The following is a 12,614-nucleotide window of genomic DNA, read 5'->3' as shown; positions in this document are numbered from 1 at the left end:
AGACCACCTGGAAGTGAATAATAGTTGTGTTCGAGGGTTTACAGAGATGTAGGAAGTCTTGATTCTGTCCCACTCAGCTTGCTTCCTCAATAAACATGCAGAGGAAGGATGGGAGGTGCAAAAAGCAAAGCCACTCAGCCTGAGTTTGGGTCAGGTACTTGGAGGCTGGTGTGGTGAGTGAAGGTATCCTAGATTGTAAGTCTGCTGCTGAGTTGGCCCACTACCAAAATGGAATAGTAGGTAGGGTTAAGATCTTGTCATGGGTATTTTTAGTAAAACTCCGACAGGTTGTGGGCAATAAACAAAAATTCATGGAAGCCTGTGACCTTAGTTATAGGGTTCAGACCCCTACTTGGCTGGGTGGGCTGGTGCTTGGGAGATCAAGAAACCACAAATTGTAACTACTTCATTAAGTGAAATGACTTACCACTGTTTTGTGGTGCAGCTGCTCCTCTCTTTCCTCAGCGATGGAAGCTACCCATTTTCTGTAATTAAATTGCTGCCCCAGAAGGTACGTTCTTCAATTAGATTAATGAGTAATATAGTAATGCTTCTATTTGCTTCAGCTCTGTGCTTGCCGAGGGCTATAGCTTAGCTGCCTCTCGAACTACAGCTACTGGGAGAAATAGGGCCTCATAACGCATCTTAGAGGATAATTCAGTCCTTGAAGTCTTGTGTGTGGGAGCAGTGCTGTTTTCATCTCTTCAATTAATTCCTAGGAGCTTCTGCATTATCAGCCTAATTCATCCACCTTAGAATCTCTGCAGTGACTGACTGCTATGGCTGCTGGGAGCAGGTGCTTCATCTATAACTTAAAAAAACCCAACATTGTTAAAATGAGTGAACATCAGCCATGGGCTGAGCAGAGCAAAAGCGTTCAGAATGAGGTGTAGGTGTGAACACAGCCTAGCATGCTATCTATGCAACTCTGTTGAAGCTGTTCTGAAATGTTAATGTGCCCTAGGTGCCTCCTCGTGTGCTCAGACATATTGATCAGTACTGCAGATGCAGCGCTAGTTTTAGAAATTGCACTATTTCTGCTCTGCTGTGCCCTGAGAGGGAAGGCTGCATGTGGGCAGAGCTGGCATGGGGTTTCAGGTCTAGAATAGCACGCAGAGGAGATGTGACTAGGGCATCCACAGTGCAGAATACAAAGCTGTTCTTAGCAGGATTGAGAAATAGGCCTTATGCCATATTTTCTTGTAACAAATAAGATCTTCATCCAAACTGGTTCTGATTACCTGGTATCAGTTCACCAAAGCATAAGTGCCCACCCTGCCCCCGATCCTTGTACTGCTCTGCTCTGCCAATGGTCCTTTCTGTGAGCATAGCTCTGGTGGCTGCAGACTGCTCAATGCCCCCCCCTCCGGCTGTGACTGCAGAGCACAGTAACCAGCCCTGCAACAGCGATGCCTGAGCTGCCCCAGAGAGAGCGGTAGAACTGATGTGGCGCATAGCCAGCCCAGCACTGGCAGGAGTCCTGACTCCCACAGCTCCTGGGCTTTGCTCTGCACAGTAACTTCCAGGGGGGAAGACTGGGTGGGGCTGATGCCTGCCACGTAGGCGCGGGGGCAGCCGATGCTGAATAACAGTGTCTAGCTGGTTAGGGGGAAGGGGTGTATGGCGGTAACTACAGGGCTCCCATCCCTCAGCGCCCGGAGCACGCTGGGCTCTGCGTTGGCAGGATGGGTCTCCCTTCCAGGCTTTGCACGCAGCGGACCATGCTTAGCTTCAGTCCCCAGCCGGGCTCTCAGAGACAAGCAGAGGGGCCGAAGTACTTCCGGCGTTGCCGCCACCCCGGTTGCCAAGCATCGCGCCGTTGCCCTCTGACCCCGCCGGCGCCCCGCCCCTCGCTCCCATAGCTACGGAGGGAGGCGGCGGCCATCTTGGCAGAGGTGGCGGGGCGATGAGCGGCTCGAGGCCGAGGGTGGCGGCGCCAGGCCCCGAGCAGAAGCCGCCGCCGGGAAGCGGGGGGGTGCGAGCCGGCTGCGGGGCGCGCGGGCTCTGGGGACGCGGCGCCGCGGGCGGCCCTGCCCGCGCTTCAGAATCGGAGCTGCTGGCGCTGGAGACCGTCCGTCCAGACACGTCCTGGGCTGCCGGTCACGGAGAGGAGCTGGGCGTGGTGACCTGGCACCGCGGCCTGGTGTCGCGCGCCCTGGGGGACCCCCTGGCATCCCCTCCACCGGCGCCCCGGAGGTCTAGCCCCACCGCCGGGCGCCTGCCCCACGTTACCGTCCCCGGACTCTCCAGCAAGAGGATGTGACCCACGGGATCCTCGGACCGTTTCTCTGAGGAATTCCTCCAGGACCCCCATAAACTATTGCTCTCGGAGCCCTTATGCATCCCGCGAGACTCAGCCCTTACCCCACGGGACCCGTTATATCCCTCAAAACCCTATACACTACTGGCCCCCGAGGGATCCCAATACACCTTACCCACCAGCATCCATACATATGCCACCAGGGACCCCCTGTACCAGGGATGGGCAAACTTTTTGGCCCGAGGGCCATATCTGGATATGGAAATTGTATGGTGGGCCATGAATGCTCACGAAATTGGGGGTTGGAGTGCGGGAGGGGGTGAAGGCTTTGGGCTGGCACCGAGCGGGGTTGAGGGTACAGGAGGGTGCTCTGGGCTGGGACCGAGGGGTTCGGAGGGTTGGATCGGGATCATGGTTGGGGCACAGGAGGAGATTAGGGGTGTACGCTCTGGGCAGCACTTACCTCAAGCAGCTCCCAGAAGCAGTGGCACATATCCTTTCCGGCTCCCACACAGGCGGCTCTGCGTGTTGCCCTGTCCACAGGCACTGTCCTTGCAGCTCCCATTGGCTCCAGCTGGAGCGAGGCAAGCTCTGGACTCTGCTCCCCGGCTGGAGCTCAAGGGCCGGATTAAAAGGTCTGAAGTGCAGGATGAGGCTCTGGGCCATTGTTGCCTACTCCTTCCGTATACCTTACCCTCTTTGCGGCCCCAGTATCAGTCTTTCTGCAGAACTTGATATCCTCTTCTGAGGATACCAGAAGTAACCTTGCCAGGACAATATTCCTTCCGGTCCAGGACACCGCTTCCCTGGGGACCCCACTATCTCTTCCAGAAAACATCCTAGTCTAGACTACGTGAAGGACCTGCTCTTCTTCCTCTCTCAGCAGCCATATTTGGCTGGATAGATGAAAAGGTTGAAAGGCAGAAGTTGTCAGGGTCTTGTGATAGATCTCTGCTTTTCCAACTGGGTCCATTTTGGTGCTGAGGCATCCCACTTTTTCTGGTTTGTCCACACAGACAGAAAAGTTGGAGAACAAAATCTGTCAGGGTCTGGAATACTGAGACTGTATTGGTCCATAGGGACTCAGATTTTTCTGTGAAGTTCCACATGCATGCCCATGTAGATGTTACATTTTTGGTGTCAGGTCCTAAATTGGCTAGATCATCAAAGTTTTGTTTAATTGCCTATCTAGGATGAATATCCCTGAAACCCTGAGACTGCTTGTCAGCCTTGTTCAATGTACTCCTCCAGTTTGTTGGTCTCTCAATTTCCAGTAGTTTTGATGAAGCAGGAGCCAAACTCTCCTTCCCTTTTGCAATTTGTCCTGTTGGCTTTTTTGCAGGAGTGATGCTGCTTAGGTGGTGCTTGTGTTAAACTGTGGCATACTGAATAAATAGCCTCATTTTCCTCTTTGATTGGATTAGCTCACTTAGTATATTTATCTGAGTAGTACTAGTAACTTATCGTAGTTATACAGTATATACATATGAGTAGTAGTAACTTGATTCAGTCAGCACTGAGTCCAAATGCTGAACTGCATTGTATTGTTTGATTAGTTTAACTGGCAACTTGCTTTTTGGTTTCCTTGCTGTTTGCCCCCCCAACTCTACTAGAAACTTCTGGGAAATATCCCTAAAGGCTCTAAGGTGCTTGGGTCAGTTAATGTTGCTGAAGGCCTTTTGATACCTGAGAGGAGAACCTTTGAGGCATATGGGTTAGTGGCCCATATTTTCTTCTCCTGATCTGGACTGTCGTGAGCAAAAGAGCCCCCTAATATGTTCCTCTATCTTCTAGATTATTTATGCAAACCTGAGGACAACATCTACAATATCGATTTCACCAGATTCAAGATCCGGGACCTGGAGACAGGGACAGTGCTGTTTGAAATTGCCAAGCCTTCTGCTTCAGGTAGAACCTGCTGACAGTGGGGAAAGGACTAGATATTATGGGTTCTGGTGGGATGCAGGGAAGGAGCTGTGCAGGCCAAACACCAAGATCTTTCACTATGCATACTGTATTGAGTTCACCTATGTCGTCCCTATAGGCTGATACTGTTTTTCCATTTGTGAGCTCGGTGGGATGCGTATACTGTGCTTAGAGATCCCTTTACCTCCTAAGCTCATCAAGGTTGTTACAGATGGTGCCCAGTATTTGGGGGACTTGCATGCCCCATAGTTGTGGTGCTGCTGTTGTGGTCTGATACGGTTTGATTTTTTTCCCCCTGAACATTAGATCAAGGTTTATCAAATTCCATAGTTAAGTCCCACCAAAGATCCCTTTATGTGTAAGTAGGCAAAGGAAGACTGGAGTGCAGATCCTGGAGGTAAAAGGCCAGTGGTCAAGTAACTATGTACTTCCATAGTTGATTCCTGGACGTGCATCTTTGTGAGCAGGGTCTTTTGGACCATGTAATCAATTGAGTTTGCTATGAAGCTGCTCTCTGTTAACTTCTTAATGCCAGTAACATATCAAAGAACAGTTCTTAGATATTGCAGTGCCAGGTGTCTGAGCAATGTCTTGGATGGTTTCTGTATACCACCTACAAGCCATAAGCATGTTATTCCTAGAACATCAGAAGATTAACTCTGAGTTGGTAAATTCTTCTAGAGCAAGATGATGAGGATGACAGTGGAGAAGTGGACACCAGTGCAGGCCGCTTTGTTCGCTATCAGTTCACCCCAGCATTTCTCCGTCTCCGGACAGTCGGTGCAACGTGAGTAAAAGCTCATACAAAGAGGGGGGAGTAATGCCTCCAAGGAACTTTAGGTACCAACCCTGTCAATTCATAGGTGAACTTAACAATGGACTAGTGAGAACCCAGTTCACAATACAAATGAAAAAGAAGCTAATAGTGACGGGGAAGGTTTCAAGATCTGCCTCAGTTTAGCAGTGATATCAGCCGTATTGTTAGGTTTTGCATAACCACAGCTCTGAGGCTATCTGCCTCTCCCAGTCTGAAGTGAGCTAGATGGTCTCATGAGGTGTATTTCTCCTGCCCTATGCCTGCAGAGTGGAGTTTACAGTGGGAGACAAGCCAGTGTCAAACTTCCGAATGATTGAGAGACATTACTTCCGGGATCGCTTGCTGAAGAACTTTGACTTTGATTTTGGCTTCTGCATCCCCAGCAGCAGGAACACATGTGAACACATCTATGAGTTCCCCCAGCTGTCAGAGGACCTCAGTAGGTATCCTTCCTCCCTCACTGAATTGCTGCTGTTTTCAAATGCTCTCTCTCCCTGAGATGATAGATGGTCATGTGGTGGGACAGGAAACTAGGAACAGGTAGATCTGGGTTCAGTTTCTGGCTCTTCTGATGGCTCACTGTGTAGTCTTAAGCAAGTTGCCTTCATATGCTGTGTGGTTGAGGTTTGGTGTTTTCCTTTATTGGCAGTTGATGACCTCAGAGTCACAGTGGCTTTTGCACATAATGCCTAAATGCATAGTCCAAGAAGTAACCGTGGTGACTTGGAGAGAATATTCCTTTAACGGCCAAAGACACACATTCATAGCACCCACTGTTTGCGGTTTGAGTCCTCCAGCTGCAGACTGGGGTTGTTTCTTTTCTGGGAGCCTGTGGAGAGCCATCTGTGATGGCAAGCTGTGAATATTCCCTGTGTGGTTTTATTACAAGACGTGCTGTGCCATTGAGGGACAGACTGAACAGGAACAGTTGAATGCTCTCTGCCACTCTCTGGGTATGTCTGGCAGAGGGAGGATGAGCTGAGTTTGTATGTGACTTGAATACACAAGCTGGGTGTCCAAGTGACGTTAGTTTTTCCACTTACTCCACACCATGCAGGTCTCAGAGGAGGAATGTACTTGTTCAGTGCTGCTGTACTGTGGCCTGACACAGGGTCCAGAATATCTGTGTGAAAGTGATCCACCCTCTTCCAGTTTGCTTTGACAGCCTGAAGACGTGCATTCTGTGGATAGGCTGAACAAGTGGGCCAGTGCGGAGCTCCTGAGGCTCTCACAGTTACACCAGTTTGCTTGTCTTACCTCTCCTTAGAGGCAGAGCTTCAAAGTGACAAAGGGTTTTTTTTACCACATGCTTGTTTTCCTCTAACATTGCACTGCCTCTTGGGATGTGCCAGACACAGTACTCATGACCTTTCTCTCCTACAGTCCGCCTGATGGTTGAACACCCCTATGAGACCCGTTCAGACAGCTTCTACTTTGTGGATAACAAGCTGATCATGCACAACAAGGCTGACTATGCCTACAACGGGGGACAGTAATCTTTGCATTCATGTCCACTGGACGCTGTGCTATCCCTAACTATTCCAGACGTGCACAAAGGGAGGAGTGCTGCTATCTCATGCACCAGGGCCTCTTGCTGAACCTTTCCTTCACCCCTGGACTCAAAACATGAAGCAAGAAGGCTGAGGCGGCAGTTTGTGACAGTAAAGGAAATCTCCCTGCAACACTCCTCTCCCTGGCATTCTTATGTACCTTGCCTCTGGTTTTCTCTCTGTTTCTGATGGTACCTTGTTTAGGTTTCGGATCAGGGAATCTAAGGCTCTGCTAGCAGATTATTGATGTTGTGGCTTTTGTTGTTAGGTTATACCCTGTGCCATCCAGTGGGCAAACTGTCCTCTGTCCAGAGAGCTCAGCTGATATGTGGGCAAGCTATTTCTCAGTACGAGAATCTGCTTTTTCCAAGTGGAGCCTGAAAGACAGATAACCTCTTTACTGGATAGTGGTTCAGTCTGTATGAATGACTAAGACTGGCTCCCAGTGTGCACCCCTGCTCCTCCGTCCCTCAAGGGGAGAGTTACAAGAAGGGATGAATTTATCTTTAAATGGTGCAGGAATCTTCCTTCTGCTTCCAGGGACCTGGGCCACTCCCAGGATTCCTTAATCTGTTACAAGTATGTCTTGCAAGGGATTCTAATTGAGGTTCAGGATGTTTGAAAAGAGAGATTACACTAAATTGGCCATTAAATCAACCTGCCAGACTCCCTACGCCTTGAGCTGTTGTTAGGGAATAACTGGGCTGTGAGTGGGGCTCAGCCTTAGGGCTGAGGTTAATCTTGCCACCTTCATTTCCCCTGCATCTGTGTAAGAGATTTTTCTGCTCAAGCTGCACTGTGGGGTAGGAGGTCTGTCCATTTAGCTCTTTCTTTGGAGGTTGGGGGAAAACCTGGAGAGTCACCTGAAGAACATTCTGCTTAGCAGGCAGATCTTCCTAGACTTCAGTCTTTTTATATATTTTTAAACCCATGTGACTTTAAAATACCACATCAGAGGTATTATAGTAAGAGGCAATGGTGTTACCAACTCATAGACTTTGTGTTGCTTGGGCCAGTGCTTAGGGTTGTGCTAGTATTAAACTGAGCCCTAAATGATGCCCAGACCAGGACATTCAGGCACTGTTGGGAGGTGGCTGCTTGTGATCCAACAGGAAGAACTGACATGATTTTATCCTTAAACCATGTGGATTTGAGCCTCTGCCAGTGTTTTACCTATTTAGTTGGATCATTTATATTTAAGATTTGGAAAACTTCTTATGACTTCTTCTGTGCAGATAATTACTACAGCTATTAGAGCAGCCAAACCAAAGTGTATGTTTCAGACCTATGTAGCACTTGGCATTGAAGATGGGAAGAAATATTTGTGTCAGGCACTGAGGCTGGGGTCTAGCTCTCTGCCATGCAAATGTGCACTAGTGAAATGCTTATCTGGGTGTCATATTGGATATCCTGAACCACTGATACCTTGCCATTCATTCGCACTCCAGCCCTATTGCTGATCAGGCCTGCCTCTTGTGTATAACAGCTTGGCCTTATCTATGCTAGACAAGTTGATCGGTGCCAATATCGTTTGTTCCCGCTCAGACAGTGGAAATGCACGTTGTGGCCATACACACAGTGGCTGCAGTTGGTTCCCAGTCATGCTAAGTAATGTCCAAAGTAGACTGTGGTTTGTCAGGACTAAATATTGATTAAATCACAATTGTAGGAATGTGGATGTTACAACTTAGGGCTTGTTAATATATACACAATAAAAGGAAGCCGTTGTTCCATTTGTGTGGCAGGAGATGAATAGCGTTAGCAGTAGCACAGAGGATCAACTAGCTACAAGATAACAGGTGAGAATAAATGTGGGATAAGGATCATGAAAGAACCTTCAGTTATAGGGGAGGATGTTAATTATGAATAATACCACAAATGCCTTTTTTTGTTTTGGAGAGGGCATTAATTGTGGGTCATCACAACAAATACCTTGGGAGCATGAATAGAATAAAAGTGACCAGGCGCAAGATGTGTGTGTATGGCTGTGGTGTTAGAAAGCTGGGAGGTAAAGAACAATTCTCCTGCCCTTTATACCCATCAGCTTCCCCAGCGACGTGCTTGTAACCCTATTTGATTGGTAGTTCAGAATCAGTAGAGCTGGTGTATCTTAAGAAAGGTCGCTAGTTCTCCTTTTGCTGGAGCTGTCTCCAGAGCTCCTTGGACTCTGCCATGGTGATACTGAAAGATCCTTTCTCACACAAGTACATCATACTTCTTTTGAGAGGACACAATTCCCCAGAAAAGTGCTTTCTATCCTGATGTGTTCCAGGATGCTCAAGAGAGGAATGTCTAAGGAGATAACTAGTTATTCCCAAGGAGCTGGTGGGAAATCCAGCTGAACTTGTGTGTAGTATACATCCAGGTGCCTTTAAATATGACTTTTGTCTAATTCTCTGTTTAAAGCAACTACTTCTTGCTTGTTCTTATGAATGTGATGGTTTGTATTTGTTCCAAGTGTAATGGATAATGAGGTAGTCAGAAGGGATGTGTTATCACCTGAGCCAGCAACAGGGAATACTCTGTACACAAACATCCCAACATGTATAAGATGTATTATCAAATCTTTAAATAGTATCTAGTGTAGGTAGGAGGATTTGGCAGTGGTTGGATGCCATCTAGTTGCTGTTTTGCTGAGTACATCTGCCTAGCATGAGTATACTCCTGGAAATGTGGGACTGGGTATTAGCTGCTGAAGAAGAGTCCATTCCAAACTGCAGTGGTCATCTTGAGCACCCAGAAGTCAGGGCAGAGGAAAGGACTGGTGCTCTGAGTATCTTATGAGTTACTGTGCCATCTCCTCAGCAATAAGAAAGGGAAAACTAAAGATCATAACAGATACTTCCCAGTTGGAAAAGAGAAGTACTGCCAGTTGCATTGGTTTTCCAGATTTAAAAGGCTAGCCCCAGAGACATGCTGAGAAAAAGGCTCATGTAAGAGGGCAACACTATCCTAGGAGGGTTAGTCAGGCAGAGGAAGTTATGGATACTGAGCATAATCCAGTATTCCCTCTCTCCTGGATGCTGTTAGCTTCTCCATTTAGAAGAGGATCTGTGGAGTAATTCCCTGCCCTTGGTAAACATGCTTAGCAGAGAATCTTTTTGCCTTCAGTCTGCGTTGTTTGCTGCTAAGTACAAGCTCCTCAAACCAGGAAGGAACTGAATGGGAATCTCCACGCATTCTTCCCCTTCCCCCTTCAAATGGGCTGTCCGTTTTGGTATGGTATATGTGTGTATGGAGCTGGTGTTAACGGAATGAGGCAGACATTTCTATAGTGTTGGCTAAGGAGTTAGTAGGTGGGAGATCAATGTGAGACTGGCCTCCCTCTGTTAGTATACACTAGGCTGGAAAGGGAGTCGGGAGTTAAGCTTATACTGTAAGTAAAAGGGCCAAAAATGCAAACAAACTAACTCCATAAAGTATTTGTCCTCTTGGGACCAGTCGGAAGCATTCTCACAGTGATTGCTTCAGGCCCATGTGCTGTGCAAAGAAAGGGGAGGAAACTTCCTGCACAACTGTTCCATGGGTGACTGAAGATTTTGTATTGCAGCTGGTGTGATAGGGTCACATTGTGTTACATGACCAGGTATCGCTGTCCCCGTTCTCTCCCTTAGTTATGAACTTTGTGTATTTCCTTATGGTTTTAAGTGCTTCTCATCAGAGAGGAGAAGAGCTGGAAGTCTCTTCCCATTGCAGCTTCTCTGAGCTGTGATTTTCATTTTGCTTCTGTAGTCAAGGTCCAGGAATAATGGGAAAAATGTTTGAAAACAGGATACATTAGTGGAAACGAATCAGGAAGGTGATTAATAATATTTTGTGATAAGTGGTGGAGCAGCAAGATGAATTTGGCCAAGTAGTGTGGTAACTCCACTTCCAGGTTCTGTACTTCATTAAATCCAACGTTTGTCTTCTGAACCAGTCTTGTCACATCAAGCTTTGGGCTTTGTGATGCTCTCTGTGTGCAGGGCTCTTCACATAGTAGCCCACATCTACCCTGCCAGACGCACAGATGACTGCTGTCTAATAATGTGCGACTCAAGTACCAGATGTAACTCTTGGAGTCATAAAACATTGCCCTCTCCCTGTGGCTTAATGGTGAGGACAAAGCTAATGGATAGCTGGCAATGTCTAACAAGCAATTCCTCTTCATCTGTCAAGGAAGATACAAGCACTAGCAAATATCATGGTCATCTACATGGCCTTATGATTTTTTGGTTGTTAATGAGGTACATTTATAGGCATATTAGATGTGAGTTTTGGGCTGGTGGCAAGTTGCAAATGCATCTCTATGCCCCAAAGCTTTGGCACTCCTATCAGAATATTTGTAACAGGACATAGGTAGTGTTACATCTTCACATGACCAGTTTGTCTGAGGGAAAATATTATCCAGCATCCATACTTGCTTCATTCTGTATTCATTCATTCAGATATTTGAACAAGCCCAGTATTTCCTTGTACTTGGGACTGGCTCTTTGCTTCATGATGCCCTTTACCCTGGGAGCCATCCATATTGTCTCCATATCATCCATGTCTGTCCCTTTAGATCCAAGAACGATCCTTGGGTGCTGCAGGTTCCCCTTAGTTTACAAAGGACAGTAGCAGTTCAGTGGAGATTTAAAAGAAATATATTTTTTCCTTTTTAAAGATATTTTTCACAGAGAATGCAAGAAGCATCAATGAAGTTGCTTGTGATATTTCCCTCCTCTGCTGTCCTTCTATCTTGGATCCTCATTCCACTGTGTCTTGTCATGTCTCTCCTTGTCCAGAGTAAACTAGGTGACTTATTTGTATAAAATGTTATTTTGTCCCAAGCAATAGTAATAAACCAGGATTTTCACAAGAATGGGATTGAGTACTGTTTCTTGGCTCACTCACCCACACTCTGACAAAGTCGGTATTCACTCACAAAAGCTTATGCTCCAATACGTCTGTTAGTCTATATGGTGCCACAGGACTCTTTGTCGCTTTTTACAGATCCATTCTAACATGGCTACCCCTCTGATACTTCACATTATACCGGCTCTCAGCACAAGGCAGACCCCAGTGTTGAGAATCACATTAGACCAGTGAGTCTCAAACATTTTGTATTGGCAACCCCTTTCATACAGCAAGCCTCTGAACGTGACCCCCCTTTTACATATTAAAAATTGGGTTATTAAATTTAACAGGGCCTCAGGCTGTCAGCCCCATCCCTGGTGGCGCTGATAGCTTGCAACCCCTAGATAATAAACTTGTGACCCCCTCAGGAGTTATAATCCTCCATGACTCTTAAAACACAGTACCTCACTTCTAGCTTTGGATCTACACTGGGTAACAGTGGAAACCTTTATATGTTTCACCTTGAATCTGTAATGCAGGTTTATAACTGGCAAGAAAACAGACTATGGCTTCTACCATCCAATGCACACTGAAGCTGCTGGCCTCCAAATGGAGCACTGCGTGATGGGAAGGGTAGTTGTGGTTAAGTCTTACTTCTGTTTATTATTACTCGAGTGGCTAGAAGCCGTGCTCAGGATTGGAACACTACTTTGGTACAAAGGTAATGTAGATATGGGCCCAGCCTGGAAACCTTTTGAATGTGGATTAAGAACGTTCAGATCATCTAGTGTGAGATTATATAGGCTACAGTTGGCTAAGCGGTGTGGTGGGATGACAGCTGGAAAGAGGAGCTACTAGCTTCCCTCCATATGGGGTGATGGAGGGAAAACAGGTGGGTTATGACCAAGTTTTTATCTGCATGACTAGAATTTCACAGCTCTTGTCTCTGCAGCTGGCCTCCCGCGGGACAGATTGTGGCCTCTTAAACCCGGAGTTCCCCCGTTAGCTACAGGTTTTGTTTCCCCCTCTCTTGGCCAGAGTTACAAGGGATCGCTGGTTAATGAGGTGCAGCCGCCTCTGCGTAAAATAGAGGAAGTGGCTTAGCGGCTCCCCGCAGAGCAGCGCAGCGGGAGGTTTAGTGTCAGGAGTGGGCTGTGCGCTGTTTCTAGGCTGTTGCGGTCACAGCGCTCAGCGGGGGCTGGGCGCCGCAGGGTTGAGCTGCGCTGTGCTCCCTGGGGCCGGC

The 12,614-nt window shown here is 47.4% G+C and overlaps 1 protein-coding gene across 1 annotated transcript; it reads left to right on the top strand.

Annotated features, from left to right (window-relative positions):
* Window positions 1–1,874: 1,874 nt before the first annotated feature.
* On the top strand, window positions 1,875–11,396 carry UNC119B (unc-119 lipid binding chaperone B). The gene is given in 8 exon segments (XM_032773695.2): window positions 1,875–1,983; window positions 1,985–2,036; window positions 2,039–2,099; window positions 3,181–3,195; window positions 4,055–4,168; window positions 4,868–4,973; window positions 5,270–5,442; window positions 6,387–11,396. Coding segments are annotated over 8 exon segments (711 nt in total). The 5' UTR covers window positions 1,875–1,906; the 3' UTR covers window positions 6,500–11,396.
* The last annotated feature ends 1,218 nt before the right edge of the window (window positions 11,397–12,614 follow it).

The sequence above is a fragment of the Chelonoidis abingdonii genome, chromosome 22 (assembly GCF_003597395.2).
Source record: "Chelonoidis abingdonii isolate Lonesome George chromosome 22, CheloAbing_2.0, whole genome shotgun sequence".
In the NCBI taxonomy this organism is placed as follows: domain Eukaryota; kingdom Metazoa; phylum Chordata; order Testudines; family Testudinidae; genus Chelonoidis; species Chelonoidis abingdonii.
The sequence above is the reverse complement of the archived record's forward strand: the minus strand, read 5'-3'. Positions and strand labels throughout refer to the sequence as shown.